Genomic DNA, 17,066 nt, shown 5'->3' with positions numbered 1-17,066 from the left:
CGACAACCAATGTCACTAACATCAAGGTACATAGAGGGATTGGTGCTCTTGATTAAATACGAGTTCCATACCCTAATACATGACAAAATTCAATGGAAACATTGCAATCCCCCAATCCTGAAATCCTGAAAAAATGATAAGTTTGCTGGAATTTGAATGAAATCTAAAATTCTACTTTCTCCATATGAAATCCAATGAGGCCGGAACCACTCTCAAACATCCTGAGTCATTTCATGGTAATGTTAAAAATTTAAGTAAAAGGATGAAGATGAAGATTAAGGAGAATGTCACTTTTACTTTAAGAATTTAACATTACCATGAATAGCATATCAATACTAGGGCCTAAACTTGATCATTAAGCTGCCAAAACGCTTGCCAAATGAAAATATGCGTGGCTGTAATGACCAAACACGCCCTTTTCATACCCGCACTGAGCTTAGCGAGTCTTGGAAACAGGACACGATTCCCAAAATCGCGACACGCTTTTGAAAATCGTGACATGACCTCGGATTCGACGTGTCAGAAAAGGACACGACGTGTCATATGATTTGGACATGAATTCGGACCGAATCGTGTCGGATTCGCTGGATTCGAGATTCGTAGGGGGTTTAGGACGAATGCAGTGACTTAGGAAGTAAGTAATTGATCCACCCAACTTCTGACATCCCTGTCAGGCTAGAAACACTCTCGATGCTAAAGCTCTCTTTGCCGCTAACAAATGCTCCCTCTACTGACCTCTGCGCTGCTGCAGCAACTCCCTGCATCTCGCACCGTTGCACACTTCTCTGTGCCATCCTGCACCATTGCAACACTCCCGTGCTTCTCGAACCATTGCAGCCTACTAGCCTCGCGCTTCCCGAGGACTCCTGCACTCTAGCACTTTTTGCCGCTTCATCTGCATCCGTTTCTACTGACATCTGCCAGTCCTGCTACTCTCTCTTCGGGGCTCCCGTAGCAAGGTACAATCCAAGAGGTTGGGTACCTCAAGGATCTTGCCCCTCATCACCTGTAGTCCTCTTGACTACAGCTCGATGTCTCCCCACTTCTTCTCTAGTGGCACATGAGCACTCATGGCACAATCGTCATCCTCCTCGACTTCTTTCTCTACCTTTGCTGGCATTGCCTTAGAGTCAGACGCCTTTCCCTTATTCTTGTTCCTTGAACACTGGTTCGCATAATGACCCAGTTCCACACAGTGGAAGCACTTGACCTTGGAGAGGTCCTTCTTCCTCTTCTCCTGCTTTCCTGCAGATGCCAGAGCTGCATCCTCTTCCTCTTCCTTCTTGATCCGGACTCCTTTGCTGCTACTTCCCGTCTTGGTTAGTCGTCTGATCTCTTCTTGATGAAGAGCCACCCACAATTCTTCCCAATCTGGAAGATTCGCCCTGCCCAGTATGCTTTGGACAAATGTCTCCCACTCCTCGGAGACTGCGTTTAGTGCGGTTCTTACCATCAACTCTTGATCCAGCGTGGCCCCTATGGAAGTCAGTTGGTCCCGGATCTCCTTCAACCGATCGAGGAAGAGATCTATCTACTCTCCCTTCTGCATCTGGTATGACTGTAGCTGATTCTCAAGTAGCATCTTCCTCTGCACGGAAGTATGTTGGTACAATGTCTTCAAGGTATCCCACATTTCCTTTGCTGTCTCCTTCTCGGCAATATGTTGGACCACATGATCCTTGACCCCATCAAGGATGATGCATTTTTCCTTAGCCATTGCCTCCTCCTACCTTTCATTAACTACCAGGTCTGGGATAGCCATTATTCTCAAGGCGAAGCCCTTGATGTGATGTCTGTCTAGAATGGACAGGATCCTGGCCTTCCAGACCACAAAGTTGGACGCTCCGTCCAGCCTATCTTGATCCCTCAGCCCATTCACGACCATCTCTTTGCTCTTCTCTGTCGACTCCTCCGAGTCTCTCTACTTCCTGCCTGGAAGTTCTTGGTTTGACTCCTGTTGAGTCTCTCTACTTCCCGTCTGGAAGTTCTCGGTTCGACTCCTCCGAGTCTCTCTACTTCCTGTCTGGAAGTTCTCTTCTAGACTCCCTCTGAGTCCTGATTTCCCTCTTGGAAATCCTTCTGCCAACCGTCAAGTTGCCCCTCTCTGATTGTCTGTGCAACTGCAACACTGATCCGGATTCCTTGGCTAGAAATATGCTTCGGCAACAACTCCCTCTACCTTGGTTTTGCCCTGTTAGGTACTATTCTGACCACAGTACCCCACCAGCTTCGCTCCCGCAAACTGCCTACAGCTTCCTTCGCCCCAGCAACTGAAAGATTGAGCCTCTTGGCTCTGCACAATCCCGGCACAGGAAAAACAACTCCCTCAGCCAATTGCGTTAGCGCTCCTGGCCTCTGCATGGCTCTACGTGAGCGTGTTTCTGCTTTCCTCAACCTCTGCGCTAGCATCTCTCAGGCCCGGACTGATGACGCAGTCCCTCTGCGTCAACCCTTACTCTGTTGCTTTCTGCAAAGGATCAGCTCTATCACTCGAGATAGCTGAATCTGCTCTGTCACTCGGGATAGCTGAATCTGCTGCAAATGCTTTTCTCAGCTGATGCCTTCAGCTTTCCTGTGATTTGCAACCACGCTTTGATACCACGTTGAATTTTCTAAGTCTATCCATTAGAAAATTACTCTGTATTCTGCTGGTTTATTTCTTCTACTTGTAAATTCTGAAAAAGTTATTTAAAACATTTAAATACCGAAATAAACACAATACATTCACATCTACAGATCATCAGTTGAAAGAAAACAAACACACAAGTGACAACGTTATTTTTGGACAAATGTCCCCGGAAAAACTCAATGCGCGAAAATTGGTGCAACTATTATGAGGCTTTATTATTATGCAGTATTTCCTTGAGTACAACTGGGTGCCTCACTGGCTCACCCGACAGAGAAAAAAATACACGGAAGCAATACCTCTCTATTCGGAAATAGGTATTTAGAAACCCTGTCCCACGAAACCCTCTCCAGCGTCTCTGAAGCTCTGCGTTGGCCATTCTGGCCTCTGCGTCAGCCTCAAACTTCTCTGCGTCAGCCCTTTGAGGCACTACACAGCCTCTGGGACCCTCTGTGTCTCTCTTGCAACCTCTGTGTGGATGACGCAGTCCCTCTGGCCTCTATGCTGTCTCTGCTGGGTTCTGCGTGGCCTGAACTGGATGCTACCTCTCGGTCTCTACTTCTTGTTGATTTGGGGTAGCATCGGATGTGCTCTAGCCACGAAATTTGGTGGAGAGGCTGGGGCACATGAGATCTCCAATACCCAAAAAGGGTTTGGGCAGATTCTAAACAGTTTGGGAGATATTCAAATAATTAATATTTTTAATGGAGGAAAATAAAATATTAATGCGAAGTTGCAGGAAACGTGGGCAGGGGGTCCGTTTCCCCAGGGGAAACGAAACGAAACTCGTTTCCCCGTACCGTACGGCCTGGAAACGCGTTTCCGGCCGTACAGCCACGTTTCCCGAAACGGAAACGTGGCCGTACGGCCGGAAACGCGTTTCCAGGCCGTACGTGCCACGTTTCCCCAAAAAAAACACTTGTTTTTTAAATTTTTTTTTTTTTTAATTTGTTTTTAAATTTTTTTAGGGTTTCCAGGTAGTTCTAGAAACCTATTCTAAAGTTATAAAAGAGCAGCTTGGCTCATTCTCTCATCACATCATTCATGCTTTATGATTGCACATATATATAATAATAATTTTTAAATATTTTTATATATATATATATATATATATATATATATATATATATATATATATATTCGCGTTTCCCCGTTTCCAAAATTTGGGGAGGTCGCGTTTCGTTTCGCTTACCGTTTCGGAAACTCGTTTCCGTTTCCCCGTTTCGTGCAACTTAGTATGAATGTGAATTAATATAAAACTGTGTTAGAATGATCTGAAAGGCATGGATCAAGCCAGATCTAATCTTAGCCGTTGATTAGGGACTTAATCTCGACCGTTGATTTGTCAACGAGAAAAGTATAAGAGGAGGCTTGAGGGTCACTTGGAGAACACACTAGAGTGATCAATCATTCTATTCTCTAGAGCGGGGTTTGCTAAGAGAGATAGAATTAGTGATCAGGAGTTGCAGCTGAGGGGCATTGAGTACAGAGAGACAAACAGGCAGAGATAGTGCCGGGAGAGCAACGTAGTAGCTAGGGAAAGTGACACAAAGCCATCCAGGGCTCATGCAGGGGCAGCCGGGAGCTGCGCAGAGCCTCAGAGAGGCCAGCGTTGCTGACGCAGAGGGCCAGAGGGCTGACAGGGCCTCCTAAGGCTGATGCAGACCCATCCGGGGTGACACAGGGCCAGCGCTGGGCAGAGAGGGGCTGACGCAGTCCAGAAAAGGTTGACACTGGGGTTTCTGGGGCAGATTGGTGCTGAGGAGTTGCTGGAAGGATTATCCAGGGTTTCAGCCAGGAGATTTGTCTCAAACTGAGAGGTATTACTGCCCAGGAAATTCTCTATTGGCTAGGCTAGTTTCGACACCCAGATTGTACTCTGATATTGCTTAATAAGAAAACCCTCAGATAGCTGCACTGATTTTCCCACATTGGGTTTTTTCCCGGGACATTGGTCCAAAAATAATGGTGTCATATGGTGTGATTGTTTTTGTTTCCTTTAGTTGTTGGTTTGTAATATGTTGAGCATGCACTAGTGTTTATTTTCAGTGTTTGCAATTGTAAATAACTTGTTAAGTAAAATAACAAGTAGGTAGGAATAAATCAGATAAAGTGCATGGAGGGTTTCTAACTAAGTAAACTTAGAAACTTCGACACTTCTGCTCTGGTCTCTTGGCACTATCTCTGCCTCTCTGCTGCCCAGTACTCACTGCCCCTCGCTGCTGATCACTGATTTGACTTTGCTTAGCAACCCCGCTCTAGCAAATCGAATGACTGATCACTCTGGTGTGTTCTCCAACTGAACCTCAAGCCTTTTCTTATACTTTTCTCGTTGGTCCTTCAACGACCAGGATTAAATCTCTAATCAACGACTACAACCATCTGTGGAGGACAAATCTCCAAGCTCAGACTTGCAGCAATATCAGAACCTGTGAACTAAGTTTTTTTTGAGGAGCTTGATTAGTTACCTTTTGAGAGCTCCGAAGTCTACCTGTGGCAGCCACCTGTGGACACAGATTTGTGGAGATCTGAAGCACAAAATCACTAGCTCGGATCAGTGATCAACATTGTTTGGAATAGTTAAGTATTTGAATAGTGAAGTGTTAGGAGCTTTGGGTAGTGAAATATATGGAACTTTTGGAGAGTGATTACACTTCAGAACTGTGATTGTCTAACAGTGGAAAAACTCTTGAAGACCTTGGTTGAAGCTACAATATTGGAAGTCTATTGAAGGCAGTTGTAAGAGACCACTTAAAGCATCACTTAGAGCAGTGAAGACATATTGTTGGAGATTGAAGTAACATTAATGTTGGTTGTAAAATCTTGAGCATCCATAGGAGACATTTGGAGCTGCTTCTCGAGTAGTTCTGAAGCACACTTGAAGTAGAAAGATCTCGTTGTTGAAGAAACATAGTTAAAGCATGTTGAAGAAGTCTTATTGAAGATTTCGAAGAAGCCCTCTTGGAGATATTTGTTGGAGTAGTCCTAGAGTATACATCCGTGCTCTTGGAGCTGACTTTGAAGAGTCTTGGAGTTTAATCTTGAAGACCATGATGCATAAACCATCATGAGGTGACTTGGAGAATCTGATTGGGTACCATGAAGGACAGCGGAGAAACCTTCATGTGAAGAGATCAAGGTTGTCATTGATGACGTACCATGGAAAACGAAAGTTGACAGGGCTCATTGGAGAAGACATTGGTAGTCGTGAAGTATAACCAAATACATCTTAACAAAGTGAAGCTAAGGGTTGGAGTCCAAGAGTTTGAAGCCTCAGAAAAATAAGGTTGGTGCCTTGGAGGATAGGGTTGGAGCCCTAGAGGATTAGAGTCCTCAAGAGACCAGGTTGGAACTTGAACCAGATATAGGGTTGGAGCCTTTGAGGTTGGTGCCTCAAACTTGACAAGGTTGGAGCCTTGGAAATCCAAGTCGATGCTTGGCAAATACAGGTTGGGGCTTGGGAGATTGAATATCAGTGTCTTCATCTAAGGTTGGAGCCCTACATATATTGTACTTCATTTATTGAAGAAATTAATAAAAGCATTTATTCTTATTGTTCATTTTGTGTTCTAAATATAAGTGATCTAATTGGTAAAAGTAACAATTGAAAATGAATACTGTTAATTTTGAGGTATGTTCTATGCTGATAGCAAATTTACTTCAATTTTCCATATTAGCTCAATATCAATTCCAGATTAGCAATCACATTTAGCATGATAGTAAAATGCAGATAGAACATAAACATAAATCGCAGAAAACAAGCCAAGACAAGAGGACACAGGATGTGGCGCCAGCGAGGGACAAACCCCAATGTGGGGAAACCCTTGATCAATTCTTCTTATATGTTCTTTAATAGTTCAGCAGAGAGATGGATAGTACATATACATCAAAAGTCAACATTTTGACTTATCTAAATAAGAGCAGAGATCTTCTCTAAGAAGATGGCACATGAGGCAGCTGATCTAAACACAGGTGAAGGCATACTGCTTCAATTGATCCTCCAAGGTGACTCCATCACCATGCGGCACGCATCACTGTGCTTCACCTCATCATCATGCTGCACCCAAGACTGTGCTGCACCCAATCACTGAGCTGCTCTTCATCACTATGCTGCTTCCCATTACTGAGCAGTACCACATCATCATGTTGTATTCATCATCAACAAGCTGCTGCAATGCTGCTGGTATATCTACATGCCCATCATCACCATGCTGTACCATTGTGCTGCACCATACTGCACTACGCTGCACCCATCCTTGCTGTCACCTATATGCTGCACCACTATCATTGTGCACTATGCTGTGCCATTCATCATGCTGCACTAATTATTGTGGCAACCAAACATGCTTTCTCTAACACCATGCTGCAGCCAACAAACACTCATCCATGCTTGCTGTAATATATATCATTATGCTGCACATACAACATCCAATATGCTGCAAACTATTTACATTTATCAGCCTTAGCTGCTTGCTATGGCTTGCAGCCTAGCAAAGCAGCTAGGCTATGGTTGTTTAGGCTTCTTTCATATTCAGGCAGCAGAGAGCTTCTCTAGGACAGCAACCAAGTCCTCTAACAGTATTCCTTAACTGCTTCTAACAACCCTCATAAACAACCTCTAACAGCACTCCTAAACAACCATTAACAATCCTCCTAAACAACCTCTAACAACCCTCCTAAACAGCCTCTAACAGCCCTCCTAAATAGTCCTTCTTAACTGCGAATAAGTTCCCTCCATGGACTGCATCTAGGGCACCAACATGACACATAAGACCAGCATATTAGGGATCTCTTTAAGGGCCTAGATAAGGCAACGTGTGCAGCATTAAGGTCTCCACCATGACTGCATTTAGGTCTGCGTTTAGGGCTTCACCTTGACTGCGTTTAGGGAAGCTTCATCATGACTGCGTCCTAGATCCATGACAACGTAGGGGGCAACTTCAACATGACTGCGTCTTAGATCTAGGGGATGCGTAGAGCTAGGGCATCATCTTCTAGGAGCTGCGTAGATCCTTCTTCCCCATGGTAGCATCTAGGGCAACTCTTCTTAGGGCAGCGTATCTCTTAGGATCTCTCCTCCCACCAAACCCAAAGACAAGTGGATAGGAAGAGATTACAAGAAGAGTGTGTGAAAATGACTAGCAAGCCACCTCGTTTTATACTAAAACGTTGAGCACAAGTGGGTGCAATTTGGTTGCTGGCCGACCTTGACGAATTGTCCCATAACACAAATAAATTCATATCTCCATGAATACATGTCGGAATCGGATGATATTTAGATCAATCCTACACTTCTCGACTAGAGAAATCTAAGAAAAATATCAGCTGCCATAAATAAGATGACCCACATGGAGTTTGGCCCTAGTTGCCAATTTTAACACTCCCTCTCAACTAGGGAGAACTCCATCTGCTGATCCATCTGCCAGATTGTACTATCTCCGCCATCAATGCTTTGCTCTACTGAACTAAGAAGAAGAAGAAGTGATCGAGAATGTATCATACCATGCTCTAGTGACCCGAAGTCAGTCCCAATGAAGAGAGTGTGCCATACCACTCTTATTGATCCAAAATCAGTTCCAAAAGAGAGTGAGTTATATCACTCTTACTGACCCGAAGTCAGTTCCAATTGATCCCAGATCAATATCATCCTAGCATAGGGAGTACGGTAGTAACATGATGCGTCCATCAGTACTACTATGGTCCCTATCCTCATTTCCCTACTCATTGGCCAGACGAGAGGTACTTCCCATGAGTCCCAGACTGCATGGGTAGGATGTCTCAGCAGGAGAAGGATGAACCACTCATCCTGCCTACATGTCGCTAGGGGTATCCCAGGGGAAGGCTGAACCACTCACCCTGTACACAACAAATCACTAGGGGAAGGCTGAACCACTCACCCTATGGTTTCTCATCTCTCCAAGATGTACCCCCAAGCCCCCCGGAGCTCCCAGAGCTCAATGTCCATATCATACAGGACCCTTAGGAGAGAGACTCTCCACGACTCCTAGTCGTTCTCGAAAAGTCAAGAATTTGACCTTTCCTAGGGGCTTTGATAGAATATCAGCGAATTGCACATCAATCCCAATGCGATGGAGTCTTCTTGCTCCTCGATGTACCATATCCCAGATAAAGTGGTACCTGCTGTTTATATTTTTGGAGCGATCATAGAACACGAGATTCCTCAACAATCGAATTCCCCTGTGGTTGTTATAGAAGATCACGATGGTATCCAACACATGTCCAAACAACTCATTGAAGAGCTTCCACAACCAGACAGCTTCACAGGAGGCCATACTCATAACTATGTATCCGGCCTAATCGGTGCTCAAAACAGCCGACTTCTGCTTCCTGCTCATGCAGGATATCGAAGTAGAACCCAAAGAGAACCAACACCCATAAGTGCTCTTGCGATCCTCCACACTGCCTGCCTAATCAACATCAGAATAATCATGCAGCTTCACATTTCTGGCAGTGTATCTCGATCCATGAGAGATTCTGCCCTGAAGATATCTCAAATGATTCTTGGCACCAATCCAGTGAGGCTCAACCATATATGAGCTCAAGCTGCTAACTACAAAACATATATCCGGATGGGAGTTCACCAAGAACATCAATGCTAGTAATTTCCCAAATCAGGTCCAGCATCACTACCACATAAGTTCTTAAAGTTAGGCTTCGTCAAGACAGTCATGGGCTTGCAGTTCACCATTCCAAATCCGGAATCCAAATCCCTCTTACTTTTGCAAATGAGAGGGTCTGCACCTGTCAGAAAGAGGTCATCCTCATAAGGTGCCAGTATGAGAGGTCTATCATCCACAACCTTCAAGCAATGGTTTGGATCGGCTTCACTCCTAGTGAATCTCAACTTCATCAGACAGCTATCAATCCTCTCATATCAAGCCCGGGGTGTTAGCTCTAAATCATAGAGAGCTTTCTTCAACCTGCATACATGAGATTCCTGATCATGAATCTCAAACCCCTCGAGTTGTTCCAAACCTGTGGACTTGCTACATGAGGGGAATGGTCCCTTGTAAGATTTTCTTTCGGTACATCTCGGACATGTACCTTCATGCTCTTCTTGAATTCAGGCATCCTTGTCACCATCTGACTCACATCGGGTAGGGCCCCATAATAAGCAAACCTTCGGTGCTATAGAAGAGATGTGTCAACTGACATGGTCCCCAATGGACTTCCTGCAACTTGATACAAATTGCCAACCCTGAACCCAAGAATAAAAGAATCTTTGAAACTACCATTTTCAAACACGTACCTTTTCATCGATGAATGCCACCTTGAAACCTTTGACTTCCACTGCTAAAATGGACACCAGGTTCTTCTTGAGATTAGGTACATAAAGCACTTATTATAAATGAATCGTGTTGCCCTCTTTCAATTGAGGGGTAACATTCCCTACACCCTTTTCTGGATAGGTGGCATTGACTCCAATTATAATCCCCATGATTGTTTCCATTTCTACCAAATTAGAGAGAGCTTCCTTCTATCTGATGAAGTGCCTTGAAGCACTACAATCAATAAGCTAGATTCTCAAAGAGTCTAGAGGAGAAGTAGTGGAGAGGGCCAATATAAGATAATTCTCCTTTAGCTTATTAGAAACAACATTTGATTCTTCATACCTGGAGTTCCTTGCTTTCCTTGAAGAGTGTTAGGTCCCTTTTCTATCTTTTTGTGAGTTGGTTTCCTAACAAAGGGTCGACCATTTCCTTGATGACCTGCATTCCGTTATCCTTTGCAGTGGTACCTGTCATTCCTTCGATCATTGAAGATGCCCCTGGAATGATTGTTATCATCATCAAGTGATGTGTCCCTTCTATTAGGACGCTCCCTCACATAATGGCCAAACTTATTGCAAGCAAGGCATCTGCCTTTCCTTCCAGCCTTAGATCCGGTCTTCCCATTGAAGTGATCTTTAGGCAGACCATCAGATGCTTCCGCTCTGCCACTCGGATAATATTCTCTGCTTTGACTTCACCCTTGGTGAATTTGAAGTGGGATGAGGAACCCATTGAGCCTTTTGTCCTTTCCAACTGTCTTCGGTGATTTCTCTTTCACTCTTGCTTGGGCTTTGTCTTCGCCTCAACTTTGATACCATGTTAATTTTAGATATGTTCTATGTTGATAGCAAATTTACTTCAATTTTCCATATTAGCTAAATATCAATTCCAGATTAGCAAACACATTTAGCATGATAGTAAAATGCAGATAGAACATAAACATAAATCACAGAAAACAAGCCAAGACAAGAGGACACAAGATGTGGCGCCAGACAGGGACAAACCCTAATGTGGGGAAACCCTTGATCAATTCTTCTTATATGTTCTTCAATAGTTCAGTAGAGAGAGAGATGGTACATATACATCAAAAAGTCAACATTTTGACTTATCTAAATAAGAGCAGAGATCTTCTCTAAGAAGATGGCACATGAGGCAGCTGATCTGAACTTAGGTGAAGGCATACTGCTTCAACTGATCGTCCAAGGTGACTCCATCACCATGCAACACACATCACTGTGCTGCACCCCATCATCATGATGCACTTGACACTATGCTGTTCTTCATCACTATGCTGCGTCCCATTACTGAGCAGTACCGCATCATCATGTTGTATTCATCATCAACACGCAGCTGCAATGCATCATGTTGCTACTATATCTACATGCCCATCATCACCATGTTGTACCATTGTGCTGCACCATACTGCACTACGCTGCACCCATACTTGCTATCACCTATATGCTGCACCACTATCATGGTGCACTATGCTGCACCATTCATCATGCTGCACTAATCATTGTTGCAACCAAACATGCTGTCTCTAACACCATGCTGCATCCAACAAACACTCATCCATGCTTGCTATAATATATATCATTATGATGCACATACAACATCTAATATGCTGCAAACTATTTACACTTATCAGCCTTAGCTGATTGCTATGGCTTGCAACCTAGCAAAGAAGCTAGGCTATGGTTGTTTAGGCTTCTTTCATATGCAGGCAACATAGAGCTTCTCTAGTACAACAATCAAGTCCTCTAACAGTCTTCCTTAACTGCTTCTAACAACCCTCCTAAGCAGCTTCTAACAACACTCCTAAATAACCTCTAACAACCCTCCTAAACAACGTCCAACAACACTCCTAAACAGCCTCTAACAACCCTCCTAAACAGTCCTCCTTAACTGTGAATAAGTTCCCTCCATGGACTGCGTCTAGGGCACCAACATGACACATAAGACCAGCGTATTAGGGATCTCTTTAAGGGCTTGTATAAGGCAGCGTGTGCAGCATTAAGGTCTCGACCATGACTGCATTTAGGTCTGCTTTAGGGCTTCCCTTGGCTACGTTTAGACTTAGGAACTCCATTAAAACTATTAATTATTTTAATATCTCCTAAATCGGGTAGAATCTGCCCAAACCATTTCTGGGTCTTGGAGATCTCATGTGCTTTAGCCTATCCACCAATTTTAATGGCTAGAGCACATCCGATGCTAGCCCAAATCAGCATATGCTTGATGTGAAGTTTCCCCACTCCTCAAGTAGAGCATTGATTACCATAGTTGTCATCTCTCTGTCAGACATGACTTCCCCAAGCTCTTGAAGTTGATCTCTCATTTTAGAAATTTTCATGAAGTAGGGAGCTATTCTTTCCTTTGTTATCGTCATCTTGTATAATTCATTTCTCAGAGATATTACTTCTCCGGTTGTGGATACCGAGAATAACTCTACTAGCTTATCATAAATTTCTTTTGATGTCTCAAATTTGGAGACATAAGGAATGAGAGAGTCTTTGATTGATTCTATCAAAATCCTTTGAGCTCTTATCTCATCCTTATTGTACTTGGCTAAGGCTTGAGTCTGTTCCTTAGCAGGGATAGTGATATTCCCTTTGATATGTTCTAGGAGTTCATTCTCTTTTAGAAGTAGATCAGTCCTCTTCTTCCATGCAAGAAAGTTAATTGTACCTACCAATTTATTGTTTTCCTTGCAAAAAGACATTGATGTATATTCAGAAGGGGACATGTACTTACTTGATAGATTTTGAGATGTAATGGATTTGCTTCCTCCTTGAAGGCTTGATGGCTTGTCTTCCCTGGATCTTGATGTTCTTCAAGTTGCCTTCTCCAAGTGGACTTGCTTGGTGATTAGGTTTGCTTGAAGACTTGTAGCTTGATGTAGGTCCTGCTTCAATATGCTCTTCTTTGTAGGTGCCTTTATGCAAGGCTCTTCTTCTAGCTTTGTAGACCTCCTTGATGATTGATGGATTGTATACCCTTCTTGTCCTTGAAGTGATTGAGACTTCTAGGCTTGATGCTTCAACTTTGTAGATGCTTCTCCTTGATGAGTGTTCTTGAGTTTCCCTTTCCTTGATGTGTCACCTTAGCTTTGATACCATGTTGAAGAATCTAGGGCAAAGTAGTGTAGTGTGATTCTTCGTTACTTGATAACAATTTGTGGAGTCCTTTTACTTTTTTTGTTAGCTTCTTCTTCTTCTTCTTATTAGTGCATATGTGTGTACTTCATCAAACTGTTACCAAAACACAAAAACAAGAACACAAGATATTGGCTCTCTGCTAGGGCCAAAACCTCTCTTCTCTTGAGAGGAAAACCCTTTAGTGAATTTCTCTTATTGAAGCTTCTATTGATCAATGCCAAACCCTAGACCCTTGACAAAAGTATCCTCCAAGCACCAGTCAAATCCTTCTTTTTGCACCCTATTCCCCAACACTTCTTCTGGCACTTTGTCCTTCAGCACTTCATCCTCCTTCTTGCGGCACTTCGTTCTTCTTGGATTGTGTGTTCTAGGCTAATCCTTGACTTCTTCCTTCGCTTGAGAGGTAGTCTTTCTACCTTAGGATGATGACCTTCTATCCTTCCAATCGAACCTTCTTCTCTTGACAACTATTGTAGACTTAGGGCAACAACAATGCAGCCCTAATTCTTCGCATGTGTGGAGGATTCTCTTCACTAAACCATGTTAGACTTGTCTTCTACCCTTCGCTTGCATACCCTTCTTCCATGCTTGAGAGAGAGGCCTTGTAGGCCTAGTTTGCACCCAAAACAATGAGATATAGTGAACTGTGATTTTTTGCTGTTATGGCCGCAGGCAGACTCTTTCCCTTTCGCACGTGTGGCTGTGAGTTTACCCCAGAAACAATCCTTAATCTTCGGCTTCTTTCTCCCTTCCTTCGCTGCCCTAGAAGGCTTCTTTTCGTCCTTTTCTTTACCTCTTTTCTGCGCTGATTTCAGAGTGAACTTGTGCATTCTATTTGGAGTGGACAACCTCTATAAATAGCAGTGTTCCACGGGGTCGTGTCCCCCCACCTGGGGGTCGAGTTTCCTAGCTCCCTCGCGCTCCGGGGACTTGGGGACGAGAGGGGGACGTTTCCCCACGCTCCCAAAAAACAGGGTACATGAGGAAACTTGAAAGGGGTCGTTTCCTAGGCGAAAGGGGTCTTAAGGGGTCTTGAGGGGTCGTTTCCCTAGAAAAATATCGCAATTTTTTTTTATGAAACAAAAAAATCGTAATTTTTAATATTTGTTGACCAACTGGGAAGGGTTTACATTATGTTCATTTCACATTTCATTTTCTGTTTGCTCCTTCGTTGAATTGAACACTGCCGCCATCGCCAAGCAACCTTCTGTCTACTCCTTTGTTGAACGGAACGCTGTCGCTGATGTATCAGACTTGACTTTTATATTATTCAATATTCAATGTTCATAGTTGGAAGTGGAACATCAATATGGTTTAAAGTTTAAAGTTTAAAACTTTAAACATTTATAATTTTATAATTTATTTTCATTGTGCATTGTTAGTAAGTTAGTAGACTAGTAGTTACACTGTACAGTTACAAAATTACATGTATGATGTATGATTATAATTTATATGATAATGATATCAATGATCATGCTTTTCGTTTTAAATTTGTTTCAGTTATATGATTCCTCGATTTATATTTTATATTTATAAGTTTTTAAGACCCCGACGTCCCCCCACGTTTCCTAAAAATTGGTGGGGAGCTTTTGCATAGGCCACTCCTGCGTATCCCCACTCCCTCGCCTCCTCGTCCCCGAAACTTGGTGGAACATTGATAAGTAGAGGTCTGTCCCTCCTCTTCAGGCTGACTTGACTGTCCATTAGGCCGACTTGACAGTTTTATCTTAATTCATTTTTTATTCATTATTTGGCTGCTTGGAGACTTCGTTGATGCTAGGAGAGGATTTGACTTGGCTTGGAGGAGTTCCCATGACCTTGTATATTGACATACCCTCAAAGGATCTCATCATAATTACATTTTGACTTTGACTCTCTAGAAGCACTTCAAAATGTACTTGACCTATTTTCAATGAGCAAGAAACTCATTGACAAATAATATCAAAATAATTTCTCTTTTCTTGAATAAATGCAAATATCAAAATTACATTTATGAAGACCTAGCCTAGTTACATTTCCTTCAACACATTCGTCCTCCTCCATTTTGGAAAAGCAATTTCGGCGCTTTCTGCGATCAGTTCTGAAGTAGAAGATGCAAAGTTTTGAGGTTATCTGTTCTGGAAAAGTGTGAGCTTCCTGGGCTACTAAAGATGTGAATCAGTGCAAATTTTCTGGGCAACAAAACAACTGAAATAAGAGAAAATTTTGTGTGGATTTTTGGAGGGCTTGACTTGGCTTCTTGGTGGATAGATTTGGGTCTTGGATTTCTCACTTTGATCTGATTCTATAAGAAGATATTTTCTGGGTTTTCCCCTTTGAGGGGTTTTGCCTTGGCTTGGAGCCTATATCTTGTGTTCATTGTTTTTCTGTGATCTTCATGTTTATGTTTTTGGTAGTTGTTTAATAAAAATAACTTATTAAAATAAATAATAAGCCAACAAATTCACAAATATGTCTATGTTTTTGGTAATTGTTTAATAAAAATAACTTATTAAAATAAATAATAAGCCAACAAATTCACAAATAATTACCATGCTAAGAGAAATCAACCGTAACACACAAGTATACTGATTTCTCAACAAATAAGGGGGTTTTCTTTTCCAAAAGAGAAAAAAGAAAGAAAGGTATGTGAGCCATGTTCCCCCTACTATATCTGCACATTTATGTTTTTACAAACATTGTATTGATGTACCTATTCACTAATCACTAAAAGGTGATACAAAGCAATTTTCCAAAAGAGAAAAAAGAAAGAAAGGTATGTGAGCCATGTTCCCCCTACTATATCTGCACATTTATGTTTTTACAAACATTGTATTGATGTACCTATTCACTAATCACTAAAAGGTGATACAAAGCAATTTAACATTAGCAAGAGCTTGGCGTGTATTAAATCTTTTTGTAGGCATCTTTCAACTCATTAGAATTCTTTCCTTTCGGAATAAGCCATTGAAAGGAGTACTTTGACATGAGATGAGGTTGCTGGAAAGGAAATAAAGAGTAGATGTGCTAGTAGTGCATGATGCAATAATCATGTCATGGCTAGTGACAATAAACTATTCAAATAAATGGAATAACTCTTTTTAACTATAATAGGAAGATAATATGTGGATTTACCTTAGCATACAATCATTTAATAATTACCATAGGTACATTTTGAGAATATTTGTATCATGTTTGTCATCTATGATGTTTGTTCCTTCAATGATAAGGCTATTCCGTGATAATGGAAGCTAAACTCTGGGTTTGTTTCGTTCACAGGCTGTTATTCAATCAGTCAACCTTTCTGCACAAACATATTGGGTTCCTGATTCAAATGCTAAATATCTCAACTATGGTGCTGCAGCAAGTGAGGTAAGCATACAAATTATTTATGTGATATAATATTATTTGTAATCACAAAAATATCGATGTGTGAAACTCATATTACAGGTAGAGGTAGACCTCCTTACAGGAGCTACTACTATACTGCAAACAGATATAATTTATGACTGTGGAAGAAGCCTGAATCCTGCTGTGGACGTTGGACAGGTTCGTTAGTGGATTTGCACCATATTAAACTATTGTTAAATTGTTTCTTTTATCTGGCCCAATTGTTTCCGTTTTTTTTGGCTAATGTTTTGAATTTCTTTGTTCCTGGTGTATGGCAGTTTCATGATTTAAATATAATCACATTAGGGACGCTATTTGAATATGATTGGTCATTTAACTTCTTACAAAGTTGCAATGTTGAAAAAATCAGCTTTCGGATAAAATCGTCGAGGGTTGAGAAAATGAAAAAATGGTAAAAATTGGCAAACATATACAAAAATATTCATTCTTTTCAAATTTTCTAGCATCTAAAGCATCCACAACATCAAATATATGCATTGCCACACATATGAAAGAAAACTAATATATAAGAATCAAGATGTATAAGATGTCTAGTGCTACATCACATGTCAACAATGAATCATGTTCTGAATTTTGAGTTCTGATTTGGCCTCAAAATAT

The 17,066-nt window shown here is 42.0% G+C and overlaps 1 protein-coding gene across 2 annotated transcripts in view; it reads left to right on the top strand.

The window, feature by feature from the left end:
• LOC149233606 (indole-3-acetaldehyde oxidase-like) overlaps positions 1-17,066 on the top strand; it is a 292,839-nt gene that overhangs the window by 235,563 nt on the left and 40,210 nt on the right. Inside the window, exons 7-8 of one of the 2 annotated variants that reach the window (XM_089379806.1) lie at positions 16,335-16,427; positions 16,506-16,604. In XM_089379806.1, the coding sequence (XP_089235932.1) occupies positions 16,335-16,427; positions 16,506-16,604 (192 nt within the window). The remainder of the gene's footprint in view (positions 1-16,334; positions 16,428-16,505; positions 16,605-17,066) is intronic. The other variant, XM_089379807.1, reaches the window with a different exon arrangement.

Source organism: Pinus tabuliformis, chromosome J, assembly GCF_031772625.1.
Source record: "Pinus tabuliformis cultivar Carrire ecotype Pingquan chromosome J, CPIR1, whole genome shotgun sequence".
Classification (NCBI taxonomy): Eukaryota; Viridiplantae; Streptophyta; class Pinopsida; order Pinales; family Pinaceae; genus Pinus; species Pinus tabuliformis.
Note: the sequence above shows the minus strand (reverse complement) of the source record. Positions and strands in the feature narration are given on the sequence as shown.